This window comes from Erpetoichthys calabaricus, chromosome 4 (assembly GCF_900747795.2).
Source record: "Erpetoichthys calabaricus chromosome 4, fErpCal1.3, whole genome shotgun sequence".
Taxonomy (NCBI): domain Eukaryota; kingdom Metazoa; phylum Chordata; class Cladistia; order Polypteriformes; family Polypteridae; genus Erpetoichthys; species Erpetoichthys calabaricus.
Window position 1 is genome coordinate 39,243,401 of NC_041397.2, and position 14,911 is coordinate 39,258,311.

At 37.9% G+C, this 14,911-nt stretch overlaps 1 protein-coding gene across 1 annotated transcript; it reads left to right on the top strand.

Annotated features, from left to right (window-relative positions):
* Window positions 1–9,995: 9,995 nt before the first annotated feature.
* On the top strand, window positions 9,996–10,988 carry LOC114651027 (olfactory receptor 6N2-like). Its single transcript, XM_028800982.2, has one exon. It carries the CDS (start codon window positions 10,010–10,012, stop codon window positions 10,958–10,960), a length of 951 nt encoding a protein of 316 aa, XP_028656815.1. The 5' UTR covers window positions 9,996–10,009; the 3' UTR covers window positions 10,961–10,988.
* The last annotated feature ends 3,923 nt before the right edge of the window (window positions 10,989–14,911 follow it).

Consider the following 14,911-nt stretch of genomic DNA (forward strand, 5'->3'; position numbering starts at 1 on the left):
CAAGCACTTTACATTCGGATTTAGTAGCCATTGCTTTTTCATCAGCGGCAAAGCCAATTGTTCAACTATTTCAATATGAGTCGTCAACATTTACTTAATGTCTTCAAACTGAGCATCAAGTGCTCTAAATTTATTTTCAAAACTACTCACATATTCCTGAATTTTTACCTCAAGTTTTTCTAGCATACCTTTAAAGGGTGCCTCATTGTGATTACTTAAACATTTCTCTGAGTCATTAATATCCTGAAACAGCTTTGCATTTGTCATGTTTATGACCTTTATATCTTTCCTTATATAATTTATATCTTTCCTTATTTAATTTGTGATCTTCTTTATATTACACTTTATCTGATTTATGTCCTCCCCGAGTGTGGTAGTTATTGCGGTAGTTATTGCAGTGATCACTGAGGCGATCGTTATCTTTGGCTCAGACTGCTCATTTCAGTCTTTTCCGAGCTCCGTAGGTGGAGTAGCAAGTCCAGTCAGAGTGAATGGCACTGGCTCACGTTGGGTAGTTGACAGCGTGGAAAATAAGGCCATTTTCAATTTCAATTAATTTTCTGGAATCGACGAGGTCTCCTGGGCCGACTCACTTGCACTTTCTCTCCCAGTATCACTCTCAGCTGGAGGTGATGCTACAGCGTCAGGTCCTGGGAGATCCATTCTTTCCTCTATCTGTTCCAGGTCAGTTTCTGCCAGGCCATATCTTGAACTTGAGGACTGTTTAGATTTAGATGAAGCTTTAGTTGTCTTTTCTGTTTCTTTCTGAGCCTTTTTTCTGCCAGTCATGTTTATATATTCTTGCATATGCTGTAATCAAAGTCCCTCAGGTTGAGTAAATACAGGATACTTTGGGATGATAAAAAAAAGTAAAATAACACCGCTGCTAACAGAGTTCTGTCTCAGACATCCATCTACCGAACAACCAAAGTATATTTTAAAATACTAAAAAAAATATACTCTGTGAACGCTAAGGGTCACTGTTTGCCCTTTAAACCCAACAGACAGATAGGTTCCAGCTCTCCATGACTCTAAAGAGAATTGAGCAGATTTTAGAACATTATTGTGTTGGAGAGGTTTGTATGCCCTCTGACAATGCGAGCTATGTTGTCCAGAGCAGGACCGGGTAGGGCCTCCGAAGGCAAATTGGTCATAAGTTAGGGATTAAACAAAGAGTGATTCACCGCCTAATAATGCAGCGCTACAATGATAAAAAGAGTACCCCACCCAGTATGCAATTACAGAGCCTCAACCTGGAGCCAGGCCTAGAGGGACAGCCCACAGGCACAGCCCAAACTCACAATGTAGGACTGCTCTCCTGTGGGTCCACTACCTGAGGACTAAGGGACAATTGCAATGTGACCTGAGTGGTGATCAAAGGCAAGGGTCTTGGCGGATTGGAACCTAGGCACATAAACCCTTGCCATTTGGGATGTGGAATGTCACCTCCCTTGGGGGGAAGTAACCAGAGTTGGTGAATGAGGTGTAGCATTACCAACTAGATATACTCTTTATCCTCCTGAGGATCTGGCAGGGGGCATGGGAGTATATTCAATTGACAATGCCAGGCCTACATTACCTACACTGTTATGGGGGCCCCTTCACAACCAGCAATGAGGTTGGAGTAACTTCTGTTATCTTCTTTAACAGGGCTGTTCCATGACAGAGTACCACAGATATTTTAAACATTTAACCACTAAATGTGGAGGTTTAAAAAAACCTTCTCATACCCCACCTTTTTAAGCAATGTGGACTATAGTCCCTTCTGAGACCCCTCCTGGACTAGGGGCCCTGAATCTTAACGTTCATTAGTTTCATAGTAGATGCGTTCCTGTCAATTGGTCTACACATGTTTGTGAACTTACAGGAGTTCCTCAAGGAATTCTGTACAGAGTTCCGGGACCTCTAGTAAGGGCTATTCGGTCCTTGTATAATCACAGGGAGATCATTGTTTGCATCTTTAGAAAAACTTAAGCACTGTTCTCAGAGGGAGTGGGTTGTGGTCTGCAAGGGATATGCTTTGTCTCCCATACTGTTGGTGATTTTCATGGACAGGATATCAAGGCACACCCAGGGAGAGGAGGGTTCGGTGGCCTTAGAAAAGTCCATTTTGCATATGATGTGTTTTGTCGGCTAAATCTGTCTGTGAACTCCACCATGCATTGGGACAGTTTGCAACTGAGTGTGAAGCGATAGGGATGAGGAGCAGTAGCTCCAACTCTAAGGCCATGGTCCTCAGTATGAAAAAGGTGGATTATCCTCTTCAAGTGAGAGGTGTTTAAGTATGTTGGGGTCTTGTTCAAAAGTGAGGGGAAAAGGGTAGTTAAATCAACAGATAAGTTGGGGCAGTAAATGCAGTTATGCAGTCACTATACTGATTCTAAGTGGTGAAGAAGGACCTGAGCCAAAACAGAAAGTGCATGATTTACCACTCAATCTGTGTCCCTCACCTAGGGTCATGAGCTTTGTTTATTGACAGAAAGAACATGATCACGGGTTCAAGCGGTAGAAATAAGCTTTCTCTGCAGGGTGGCTGGGATCTCCCTTAAAGATAGGGTGAGATGTTCAGACATCTGGGAGAGGCTAGGAGTAGTGCTGCTGAACCCCCACATCAAGAGGAGATGGTTCCAGCATCTGATACTGATGACTCCCAGACGACTACCTGTTGAGTCTTTATTGGCATGACCATCTGGAAGACCCAGGGGTAACTGGGAGGATCCCACAGCATGAGTTCAACAGTGTGGCTGGGCCAAGGGATGTATGACCTTCACTGGTTACACTGTTGCCCCCACAATCCAGTCCCAAATAAGCAGTGGAAGATGAATTAACATTGTGTTGTGTTCTGTAGTGTTGGTGGGATAGGATATTCTGTCATTTAGGGAAGACGACTTGTGGAATCAATCACCTATACAAAGATATTTTTCATGAGTTTGTTCTCTCCTTTGGAGAAAATTGAATCACAATAAAAGTTTTTTAGTGAAGCTTCTGAGTATTTTCACAATTAGATCAAAATCCTCCTTCACAACTTAGATAGCATGGATTTTATGTTTCTGGTTCATTTAAATACAAAAACCCATCTGCTTGGGTGCTTGTCTAATTGTCAGCTGTTGTGGAAATGACAAGCAGTTTGTGTTTTGCTGTCCAGGGTAAGTCGTGTAACCATATCTGGTTATCTATATACTGTCTAGACTTATGTGTAGTTATTTTTTTGTAAACAATCTGCTGGGGCTGACAAGCAATTTAAACAATGTTTATTTAAACACTTTTTATTTTATATGTACTGAGACTCTCCTTTTTATTTTTTAGCAAATTTAAAAACAAATAAATGTTCCAAAATCAAACTCTGATCACTGTAAATGCATATAGTTATATTATGCCTGGAATAATGTGTACTTTGTTTTTTTCCAGCTCTTGTAATAACCAGAGCAAGGACTAATAGTACACAAATGTTTTGTTTGCATGTATATTTTGAGGCTGAACGTTTTGTTAAATGTGTCATTCAGTTAAAAATATAAACCTAGTATTTTGAGGTTTATGCTGCAAGTGTTATTTTTGTTAAAACGTTTCATATCACTTGGGAATGGAATAACATTTATGGAGCAGTTTGTATGAATATTGCTTGTAATGGAGTGGTTTATTGAAAAAGCAAATAATATAACAACAGAGGAAGTGGCTGAGATGATTTCCAGTTTCATTAACATTGCCCTCTTACAGATGTCTATCACCTCATCCACTTCCTCTGCTGTTATATTATTTGTTTTTGCATAAACCAGGTGTTTTGCTAAAGAGTTTTCTGGTCACTTAATATTTACTGTATTATTCTGTAATCGCTACAAACAAGAGAAATTCATGAAAATATGAAAGAAAGCAAATGTTGCCCCTTATAAGAATAAGGTAATTAGGCTAACCAAGCTAACTATCAGTGATTTAGCTTAATTGCTAATTGTGTACATCCATCCATCCATTTTCCAACCCGCTGAATCCGAACACAGGGTCACGGGGGTCTGCTGGATCCAATCCCAGCCAACACAGGGCACAAGGCAGGAACCAATCCCGGGCAGGGTGCCAACCCACTGCAGATTGTGTACATTAAAGGCAAAATAATGTTAACATTGGTAGGACAGACAACCACCTCTCGAGTAACCATATTTTAGCAAAAAATCAACATGCTAAACAACTTAGAAGTGAAAGATTGTGTTTAACTAATATCCTTAACCTAAAGACAAACTAAAAAATATGTGAGTGTGAAAAACTATATTAAATATGATTTACTTCAACTTTTGAAAACATTTTGATAACATTCTACATGAGAGGCTAATTATTAAAGCACAACAGGAAGAGACATAGGTAAAAAAGTACTAAAGTTTTTGGTGTAAGAAACTTTTCTTCACAAATTTTACATCAGAATAGGGGTTCTACACAATTACTGTAAAACAGTTCACACAAAGACATAAAAGGGAAGTTTACATAGCACACTATATGAAGATTACACAGATTACAAAGGTTGAATAACATAGAATTCCAAATTAAATACAAGGCAGTTGAGGAAGTTCAAAACAACTTATGCTTACATTGTGAGGCCAAATTTGTGACATGGCTCCATTCTTAGATCCTAGCCAAGAGACAGCAATTGAATTGCCATGAGTAGAGCCCTTCCAGTGATTTACATAGGGTGAGTTCCCTAAGAGAGGACATCCACTGGAGAGGGATGTGGTTTGTGACTAGAATAAATTCTCAACCCTACAAATATGTAAAATCTTTCTGTTATACAGGTACTTCTAAAGTCTTCCTGGTGTCTACTAGCTGTATATTCTACATGGGTTTTTTTTTCATTGTACCATCCAATCATCCATTTTCAAAACTGTTTACCCTGATTGAGCTATTTTTATTAACACCTGTTTACATTTTCTATTATTATTTTAGTAACTTCACCTCATTGACACACCATTCCTGTTTGGTTATCCATGAAAAGGAAACTGATGAATTTCATATCTCTTTCATGTTTTCTGCCCCAGCCATCAAAATTATCTTCAATTTACTAGTAATCTCATTGTGGATTACTTGCTCAAAATATGAAAGAATTTTAAAAAACAAAGATGGTGTTCTCTGTATCTCTTGTACAGGACAATTCTACATTTCAGTCAGCTTTAACTTACACAATAATTAATGTAAGTCATTAGGTATGTGGACCTTCACAGATCTGTGTAATGATGATGGGTCAGTTCCTTGGTAATGTACATTGAGAGATTCACTTGCGTTCTCTTCACTGGTCTCTCACAACAACAATGACAACATTTATTTATATAGCACATTTTCATACATACAATGTGGCTCAACGTGCCTTACAAGATGTCAAAGTAAAAGTTACAAGAAATGAAAAACAAATAAGATTTGACAATAATATTAAAGAATAAGTAACAAAAAACTAAATCTATATCTATCTATATAAAACTCCTTTCGTGTTTGAAACGGATATTACGTATGACCACACAATATGGAAATTATCTATGACCACAGAACATATTATAATACAGGAACTAATCACTTCATTTGTGGACGCCATTTTTATATCGTCTTTGCAAATTGTTATTATTTGTGTGTGCCCCGCGTCACCCTCTCCCAGCCCTCCTCTCTGGACTACAGAGCTGAGCCATCCGCTGCCAGGCGCATTCTGACAGAGAAGTTTTATTTATTCGTCCACGTGACTGTCACTGAAACTGACACATTGTAACTTTTTTTTTAGTTGGCAGATACTTACAGTAGAAGAGAAGAGGAAAACAGCTTTGCATCTTTCTACTTTTTAACTGCGCCGAGCTGTAAACTATCTGAAGACAAGACCGCCTTCAGCTGTGAGGGGTCGTGAGAGCAAAGTGGACGCTGGGAGGCATGGAATGTCGGGCTGCTCCGCCGAGTCGAGAGCTTCGCAGTTTCAGGCAGCATCCTCTCTTCTCGCACTGTTTGTGACACTTCAAGTCCCCCGTCGGCTCCTGAGAGAGTGGAAATCTTTGCGAATGAGTGTAATCGGTGCCATCAAAGCAGGACTCTGTTTGTAAATTGCCCTGCACAACTACTTAGTCCCTTAAGGTAAGTCCAGGTCACTAAAACCCCATAACATTCAAGGTTGCTTTTGTGATTAATTATTTTAACTAGTAAATCACAGGCATGTACTGCAAGGTTGTCAGGCAAAAATTTGGACGATCACATAGAAATTGTAATTTCTATACCACAGCGGTCGTGTAACGCCTTTCACAAGGGATCTACTACTTCCCTGTTGTGTTATAGCTCCTTTAAAATATAGTTTACCGGAAACCACTCCAGTAGTGCTCAATGTATCTTTACTTCTTAAATGTTAATGTTTTACTGTTTTATAACTTATAGACTACATTTTATTTTTTTCCCTTGCACTCAGTGAGCGAAGCCACTGGGTAATCAACTAGTGATCTTATAAAACAAATAGACATGAAGTAGAAGAGTAGCATCCCTATATACAGTGTCATGATGAAAGCCTCTAAGGATGAGTTTGGTGATAAGGTCAGAGGGCCGGGAGGACAGAAAAAAACAAAAGAAATTCCAGTTAAGCTGGGGAGAAAAAAAAATCTGTAGGGGTTTCAAGGCCAAAATACCACCCAGCCCTGACTGGGCATTCTACCAAACATAAATGTTCTTAATTTATTCCTCTTTGTTTCCAGGCTTCATATGAGAGGATTTGATGCAGTCGGTCTCATGGACAGCTGAGGCCTTCATTCCCAATCACAGGTGGTGGCATGATGCCTTAATCAGGTGATGGTTGCACAAATCACCACCACAGGAGAACCAGAAAAGACAGCAAGGAAAAGTACAGATTAGTAAAGATTTCAAATCCCTGAAGAATATGATAATTTCCAAACTTTCTTCCATTTCTTGAAGGCTTGCAAGATGATCATGGAGAAGAGAAAATCTCTAACCAGTCCAACAAAATCAAAGCTGAAAAAACTTCCCTTTAAGGGACACGGACACCTAAACTTTTAATTAAAAAAGAGACTGATGTGAAGCAATGCATATTAAATAAAAAAGTAGAAAGGGAAATTGAAAATCAATATAGAAAGTCACAGTAAAAAAAGTACTCATGTATGAGAAAATTTAATTCCAATTTCTGGAAATAAAAATGAAGAGGAACAAAAAAGAAAAAGTTACATTGGAAACAAAGAAAAATGTGCTTTTCTAGGGTGGGTGACATGTCTCAAAAAAAGCATCATAATTGAGCTTCCACAACCCCACAAAACAAAAGGCATCTGGAAAAAGATCAATTTACTAAAAGTCTTTTCTACAAGCATACAAAGGTTTGGGGATCCCTTGAAATGTGCTGCCAACAAATGGGACTATTCTTTATGCAAAATATCACATTTCAGGCAAATATGAAATAGTCCATCCATCCATTTTCCAACCCGCTGAATCCAAACACAGGGTCACGGGGGTCTGCTGGAGCCAATCCCAGCCAACACAGGGCACAAGGCAGGAAACAATCCTGGGCAGGGTGCCAACCCACCGCAGGGCACACACAAACACATCCACACACCAAGCACACACTAGGGCCAATTCAGAATCGCCAATCCACCTAACCTGCATGTCTTTGGACTGTGGGAGGAAACCGGAGTGCCCGGAGGAAACCCACGCAGACACGGGGAGAACATGCAAACTCCACGCAGGGAGGACCCGGGAAGCGAACCCGGGTCCCCAGATCACCCAACTGCGAGGCAGCAGCGCTACCCACTGCGCCACCGTGCCGCCCTATGAAATAGTCATGTAAATAAAACTTTAAAAAATATACTTAAATGAACTGTGTATATAGGGAAAATGGGAAAAACATGTTTTGAGGATTAGAAAAGTATTAATCTTGAATAAGATTAACCATAAAATAAGTGAGTAATGACAACAGACCCTGTGACATGCTTCTGTTGAAAGAAAACAATTGGATTGCTTTGTTTCAACATAAATTGTGTCAGTGTGACATCAAGTCAATGTAACTAGAAAAAGTTCAGTAAACCTTACCTCACCATCAAACATAATTATTTAAATTAAGAGTAACTTAAATCAGATACATTAATTGAACATCCCCATAGTTGATTTTGGAGTAATATAGAAAACCACAAATTACATTAAAACTTTTGCAGGCCATGTTAATATTATACTAACTATGGGATGCAATAAATGAAGAAATGGTCTTGGAGACAGTTTTTTTGGTATAGTTGGCCACTTAAAAGAGCCATTGGTGCCTTTGTAGTCGAACCTGGTGTCTGTCTTCAGCTGCTCTGCAAATGTCATTTGGGTGTTCAGCTCCATATGTTCTTGACTGTGTACAGATACACAACACCACCTCTCCCTCACATCCTTCACCTAAGGTCAGTGGCAAAACTGCCTGCACTTTCTTCAACTCCATACTGTAGAACTTTTTTTTATAAATCCATATATAATTCATATATGTATAATATAATATAATAATGTATTAATGTCAATGCAAAATAATTCTGCCAGGCCTCTGCCCCTGTTGGGTTTTGTTCTAGTGTTTTAATTTACATGAAAACCTTAGTATTATAATGGGCCTTTTGCTCAAATACTGGACTTCTAAGAATTGGGTAGAGATAGGGCTTTAAGTTTTGATTATATAATCCAGTTTGTATTAAATATTTTGAAAGCGTTAAGCAGATTTTATATTTACTATGCTTTACATATTGCAATGTGATTTTGATGTTGTTCTGCATTTGAACGAATTAATTACTCCTTCAAAAAACAATTTGCAAAATATTGCGTTTTTTTTATAAATAGTATGATCCTACTTTTATTTTACTATCCCTTCTGGTCACTTTAACATTTTATCAGCTTTTTTTTTGTATAGTATAAGGTTTGTTTAAACAAATAGCCAATCTTACATGACAAGATAAGTAAAATTGACATGGTCTGCAAAAATATGTTTTCTGATAATTAAGCAGTGATGTCATGAACACTGATCGGAATTGAATAGGTATATTGTATAACTATAGAATCTTTTGTGTGTGTATGTGTTTTTGTTTTTTTTTTTTTGTTTTTTGTATCGTAAATTCACAACATTAGCCTACAACAACGTTTGTACATCAGGCTGGCTTTATCCACCAGTAAAGCTTTTTTGTTTGTTTTGATCGTTGTTTTAGGTTTTAATTGAAATTGAATCTGGTGTTTTCTTTCTTTTTGTCTTTAATTAATCCCAGGAAAGATGAGCGCTCCTTTAGCTGGCTTGAAGGAGTATTCATAAGGATGGAGGACTGTGCATTGTGTGCCGGTTTCTTCTATTTCACTCCGAAAAGGCATTTCAGAAGAATACTGAGGAGAAAATATCTGTAAATACGGACAGGTTGATATACGTTTTTATCTTGATTTACTAATTTAGCGTTCTTTCCCGCTTGTCGCATTCTCGGTTTTTTACAAATATATTTTTAACTATAGAAAATGGTAACTTCGGAGGCAGCAATTATTTAACATGTTAAGAAGATGCATTTTAGTCGAATAAAGTCCATTGTTCTTAAACTTTTTTTAATGTGAGCTTACTGTATCTATAGTTTTGACCTTTTCTTGTTTTCACTCTTTGCGGCACGGATCTAGCGTCCTGAGGTCGATTTCATCTGCCGCGGGTCTTTTTCCTTTCAACACTCCGGTCTTCCTCCCAAAGACCTGCGTGTTGAGTTGAGACGAGACCCACATCGACCCCGTGTGTGTGTGTGACTGGACCCCGCGATGGACTTGAGTCTAGTTCTGAGATATTTTTTTTAAATTAGCCCGAAACAGCTGGGATAATCTGTAATCCCCAAAAACTCTGAACTGAATGAGGTACTTTTAAGAATGTTATGTTTTCAGGATTTCTTCCATATTGCATAGGCATGGTGACCGTTGGAAGCGGTTATTTATGTATAATTTTATAAGAATGTAACAATAATTTATTTTGGTTCGCTTATAACAACATGTTTGCTTTATTTCCAGATTTTTTTCATCTGTTTTCCTGATGACACAGTCGAACGTATCTATCACTACAATTAAAGAATTTATAATTGGCGGAATTCCCGGTTTGGAGAGTTATGAAAAAGAACTATTTTCATTCTTCTTGATTGTATACATCGTAACGCTCCTAGGCAACTTACTGGTGTTTGCATTGATTGTCCTGGATCACAAACTTCATACTCCGATGTATTTTTTTATTGCCAATTTGGCTTTGGTAGATTTACTGACAACAACAACTATTAGCCCCAAAATGTTAGCCGTGCTTGTGGTACATGACAATGTAATTTCCTACCCTGCGTGTTTTCTGCAAATGTACCTTTTCTTGTCATCCGAATGCACCGTTTGTTTTTTACTAGCGGTCATGGCTTTTGACCGCTACGTTGCGATATGCCATCCTCTCCATTACAATAGCATAATAACAAGAAATGCATGTGTTTTGTCGGCTGCAGCGGCCTGGGTGTGTGGGTTTAGTTGTCCGATTATATCAATATATCAGTCAATTCAACTGCCTTTTTGCGGTCCTAACAAAATACATTATTGTTTTTGCGATTTCCATCCAGTACTTATTTTGGCTTGCGTAGATACCTCCCATGAAATTCATCTGGGACTTACACTAGCCCTAATAATTATTTACGTACCTTTAATTTTAGTAGTATTTTCTTACATTAAAATACTGATAGCGATTTTTAGAATTGCGTCAAGCGACGGACGACGAAAAGCATTTTCTACGTGTAGCTCACACTTATTAGTAGTTCTGACATTTTATGTCGCGAGCGCGTTCGTTTATGTAATCCTTCTCACAAATGTCGTATCTCCCCAATCGAGAATGCTGGTGTCTCTTTTATATTGCGTGTTTACGCCAATGGTCAACCCTTTAATTTACAGCTTTAGGAATAAGGATATTAAACGTGCTGTCCGAAAATTGATATGCTCAACTAAAGTTCCGCCTGCATAAAAACACTGATTCAGGATTCTAATTAATGACGAAACAGAACGATATTAAAAGCTCAGATTTTTTTCTCTACAAGGATAAGATGCCAGGGTATCATTGATGACGTTTCTTGAAATAATGTTACCATCTATTAAAACAACAGTTTATAATATAAGCGTGTCTAATTTTATAATATGTTTTAAAAAAAAGCAAAATGCCTCTTAAGTATAATGCAACGTGAAAAAAAATATATCAAATATGCGTTAATTCACTCAAACATCTTTAATATTATGCGTAACAGACAAATAGAAACGATCAATTGATATACTTTGCATTTTAACATTCTCATAACAGCCTTCTCAAACACGGTACTCAGCTTCGCAGGGAGCCGCGGCTTATTGCCATATCTTAGTGCATGAACTATTGTTTTATGTTGCGTTAAATACGTGACAAGGCTGTCGAAAGAGACTCATCACCGACCCAAACCGCAATTTTCTTTAAAATTGATATATGCTGGAACAGATTGGGAGATTATGACAGTTATTTTTACATGTAAAGTGTTTTTTCATAACCCTATATACTGATATTGGAGGCCTAGAGGTTTGCAATATTAACCAAAGAACAACAATAGCAGTTTTTTCTATATCAAAAGCGTATTCATTTGATTATTCCCTTATATGCATTTTATTTAAAAGAACGCTTCATTCGTTTTCTTGGTTATTAACAGTAGTACTAGGGTGTTGTCCCGTTTTAGCCATTATGAATGGAATGAGAAGTAAAGCAAAATTACACTTTTTATTAGCTAACTAAAAAGATTACAATTTCCAAGCTTTGAAGGCAGCTTTGGCACAGAGATATAGATACACAGAAAGATTACTAGCAGAAATACAAACGAGCAAAGTTAGTGATGTTAAAAATCATAAAGTTGACTGTCATAAACTTACTTAAAACAAAATTGATGATTGATTGAGTTTTTTATAACTATAAATCGACTTATGATAGATTAGATTTCAATATATTATCATTGTCCGCATCCTAATGAAAACATAAAAATTTAATAGCTTAAGATTACGAAAATACCTTTGTGCCTATCTTTAGAGACTTTGATTCAGTTACCAAAACGTTTTCGTTAATTAGTTTAGAATTCAGATATATAAGTAATATGCAAATTTAATGTAATAGCAGTTTCACCGACATTGTAATGCAAAGTTGAATATATTCTGTCTATAGGTGGCAGTCTTTCCAAAATAAAATTTGCCTTTAACTCCAGAGTGACTCGTTACTTTGTGAAATTACGCAACATGTGACGCTTTTTCGATGGATTTATGATACTGGACTTTTTATTGCTGTTCATGGTCGCGGAGTGCCGAAGAATATCTTCTCAGCTCCTAAAGACGTGCATGTTATGTTAACTGACGATTCTAAATAGAGTCAGCAAGCTTGAGTGTGTGTGTTGGAATGGACTGACTACCTTATCCGGAATTTCTTTCTGCCTTGTGCACGCGCAATGCCGGCAGAACAGGCACCGACAACCCGCGGCCCTGAACTGGATAAATGGATGAGCATGTGGATGGGAAGGGTGCATATTGCCTCTCTGGTGTACCGTTATTTTATCCATGTTCCACTCTATAGTGTATCTGAATTCATGTCCTTTTTTAACTATTTTGCCTTATAATTTTACTTGTTTTATATAAGTTTGTGTAATCGTGTTGAATATGTCTGTACAATAAATATTTACAATGATTGATTCTTTCTTATCATGTTGTTCTTTTCGTCTTTTCTTTTTACTGTGCACATTAGAAATATCCGACTCATATGCCATGTTAGTCATTGTGCACTCTCTTACAAGAGTTGGGTGCAATGGTTCACACGTCACGCTCTGTCTTATGCAGTCTTCCTTTCATTGAGAAGTGAGCGTGTGATCACATGACTGGCTCCAGAAATACAGGCGTTTCTTCGCTGCATAGTGAAGATCTAGATATGGAAAATCTGCTGTAGATTTCACTGGTCTACAAAAAAATATTTTTTGTTTGCTACTGGGAACTTCAGAGCAGCTCTTTTTTACGTTTTTTACACTGATTCTTATGAAATCGGAATAAAGAAAGCACGTCAGGTTTTTGAAATACACATCATTGACGTTTTGACACTTTTGAATATAATATATCAACACGATATCTGGAGTTTGGACTATGTCCCACCAAAATTTTCTGATGTGTTTATTCTGTAAACAAACCAGAAGACGATACCAGAGACACGTTAAAGTATATTTATGTCAATTTAATTTATAAAAGTGAGGTCAGCATGCTCCAAAATGTTTGAGGCACTTCCTTTTGCGCTTGTACTGCACATCTCTCTCTCTTTGCAAAAACCAACAGTAGTCACCTGTCATGCTCGGAGTGAATTTTCCCCCGATATCAGTTTTCTATCACCTTTATACCTTGATGAAATCTTTCCCTATGCTCATCTCTGACATCGTCCAGATTTGGTGGAAAAAGTCGAGATGAGAATGTAAAAAATGCATCTTCAGTGACATTCTGGCATGCTTTTACCAAGGTCTCCACAAGCTTAGTATAATTCTCTGCTCTGTGACTGCCAAGAAAATTCTGGACAACCTGCACGAATGCTTCCCATGCTGCTGATTCAATGGGCTTCAGTTTCCTTTTGAACTCCTCGTCAAGCATCAGTTCACGGATTTCAGGAACAACAAAAACACCTTGCTTAATTTTATCTTCATTTATCTCAAGACCAAACTTATTTCTTAAATGCATTGCCGTTTCTGTCCATCGCCTTGACAGAATTTTCAAAGTAATGGTGAATCTAACGAACGAAATGTCCTGAAATGCAATGTTATGTTTAACAGTAAAACCTCGACCTATGCAGTGTCATATCTTGTTGTGTCATTATGCTTTAGAGTCATACTGTATAAGACTTAGATAGATAGATAGATAGATACTTTATTAATCGCAAGGGGAAATTCACATACTCCAGCAGCACCTTACTGATACAAAAAACAATATTAAATTAAAGATTGATAATAATGCAGGTAAAAATAGACAATAACTTTATTTAATGTTAATGTTTACCACCCTGGGTGGAATTGAAGAGTTGCATAGTTTGGGGGAGGAACGATCTCTTCAGTCTGTCAGTGGAGCAGGACAGTGACAGCAGTCTGTCACTGAAGCTGCTCCTCTGTCTGGAGATGATACTGTTTAGTGGATGCAGTGGATTTTCCATAATTGATAGGAGCCTGCTGAGTGCTCGTCGCTCACCCACAGATGTCAAACTGTCTAGCTCCATGCCAACAATAGAGCCTGCCTTCCTCACCAGTTTGTCCAGGCGTGAGGCGTCTTTTTTCTTAATGTTGCCTCCCCAACATGGTAATCACAAATATTTTTTCTGCTAATTAAAAATTAATAATTAAAAAAAATGAATAATGACAAGGTAAACAACTCACAGCTGATAGTAACGTGTGGTGAGTTCATTTATCTCAATGGCATCCCTAGTGGAATTATTAGTATTTATCAAAATGGTTATCCACCTTTACTGTCACCCTAGTTGTCCAAGACCTGGAACATCATAACTAAAAAACGGGATGTGCTGGACGAAAGTGGTTTTCAGATTTGGAGTCAGCAAGTGAAACCTGTTCTGATAAAGGTGAAAGACACCCAGTAGCAAAATGCTTGTTGCCCACTGTTATCAGACTGGCATGTTATAATGGCCTCACATGCCATCACATGCCATCTGACACTGAATCCGAAACTCCAATGGGGCAATAATCAAAGATCCACCAGAACCGAGAACACGTTAAAATTATAATGCATTTATGGTGAATGAACTAAGCCGCGAGTTTGAATTGAGATTCCAAAATACATTTTGGAAGCAGTTTTCATTTAATTACAGAAACCTTATGTGACGGTGTCTTACCTGCAGTAATCATTCGGTTTGCCTTAAGGAAATATCAGCACAATGTCAGCA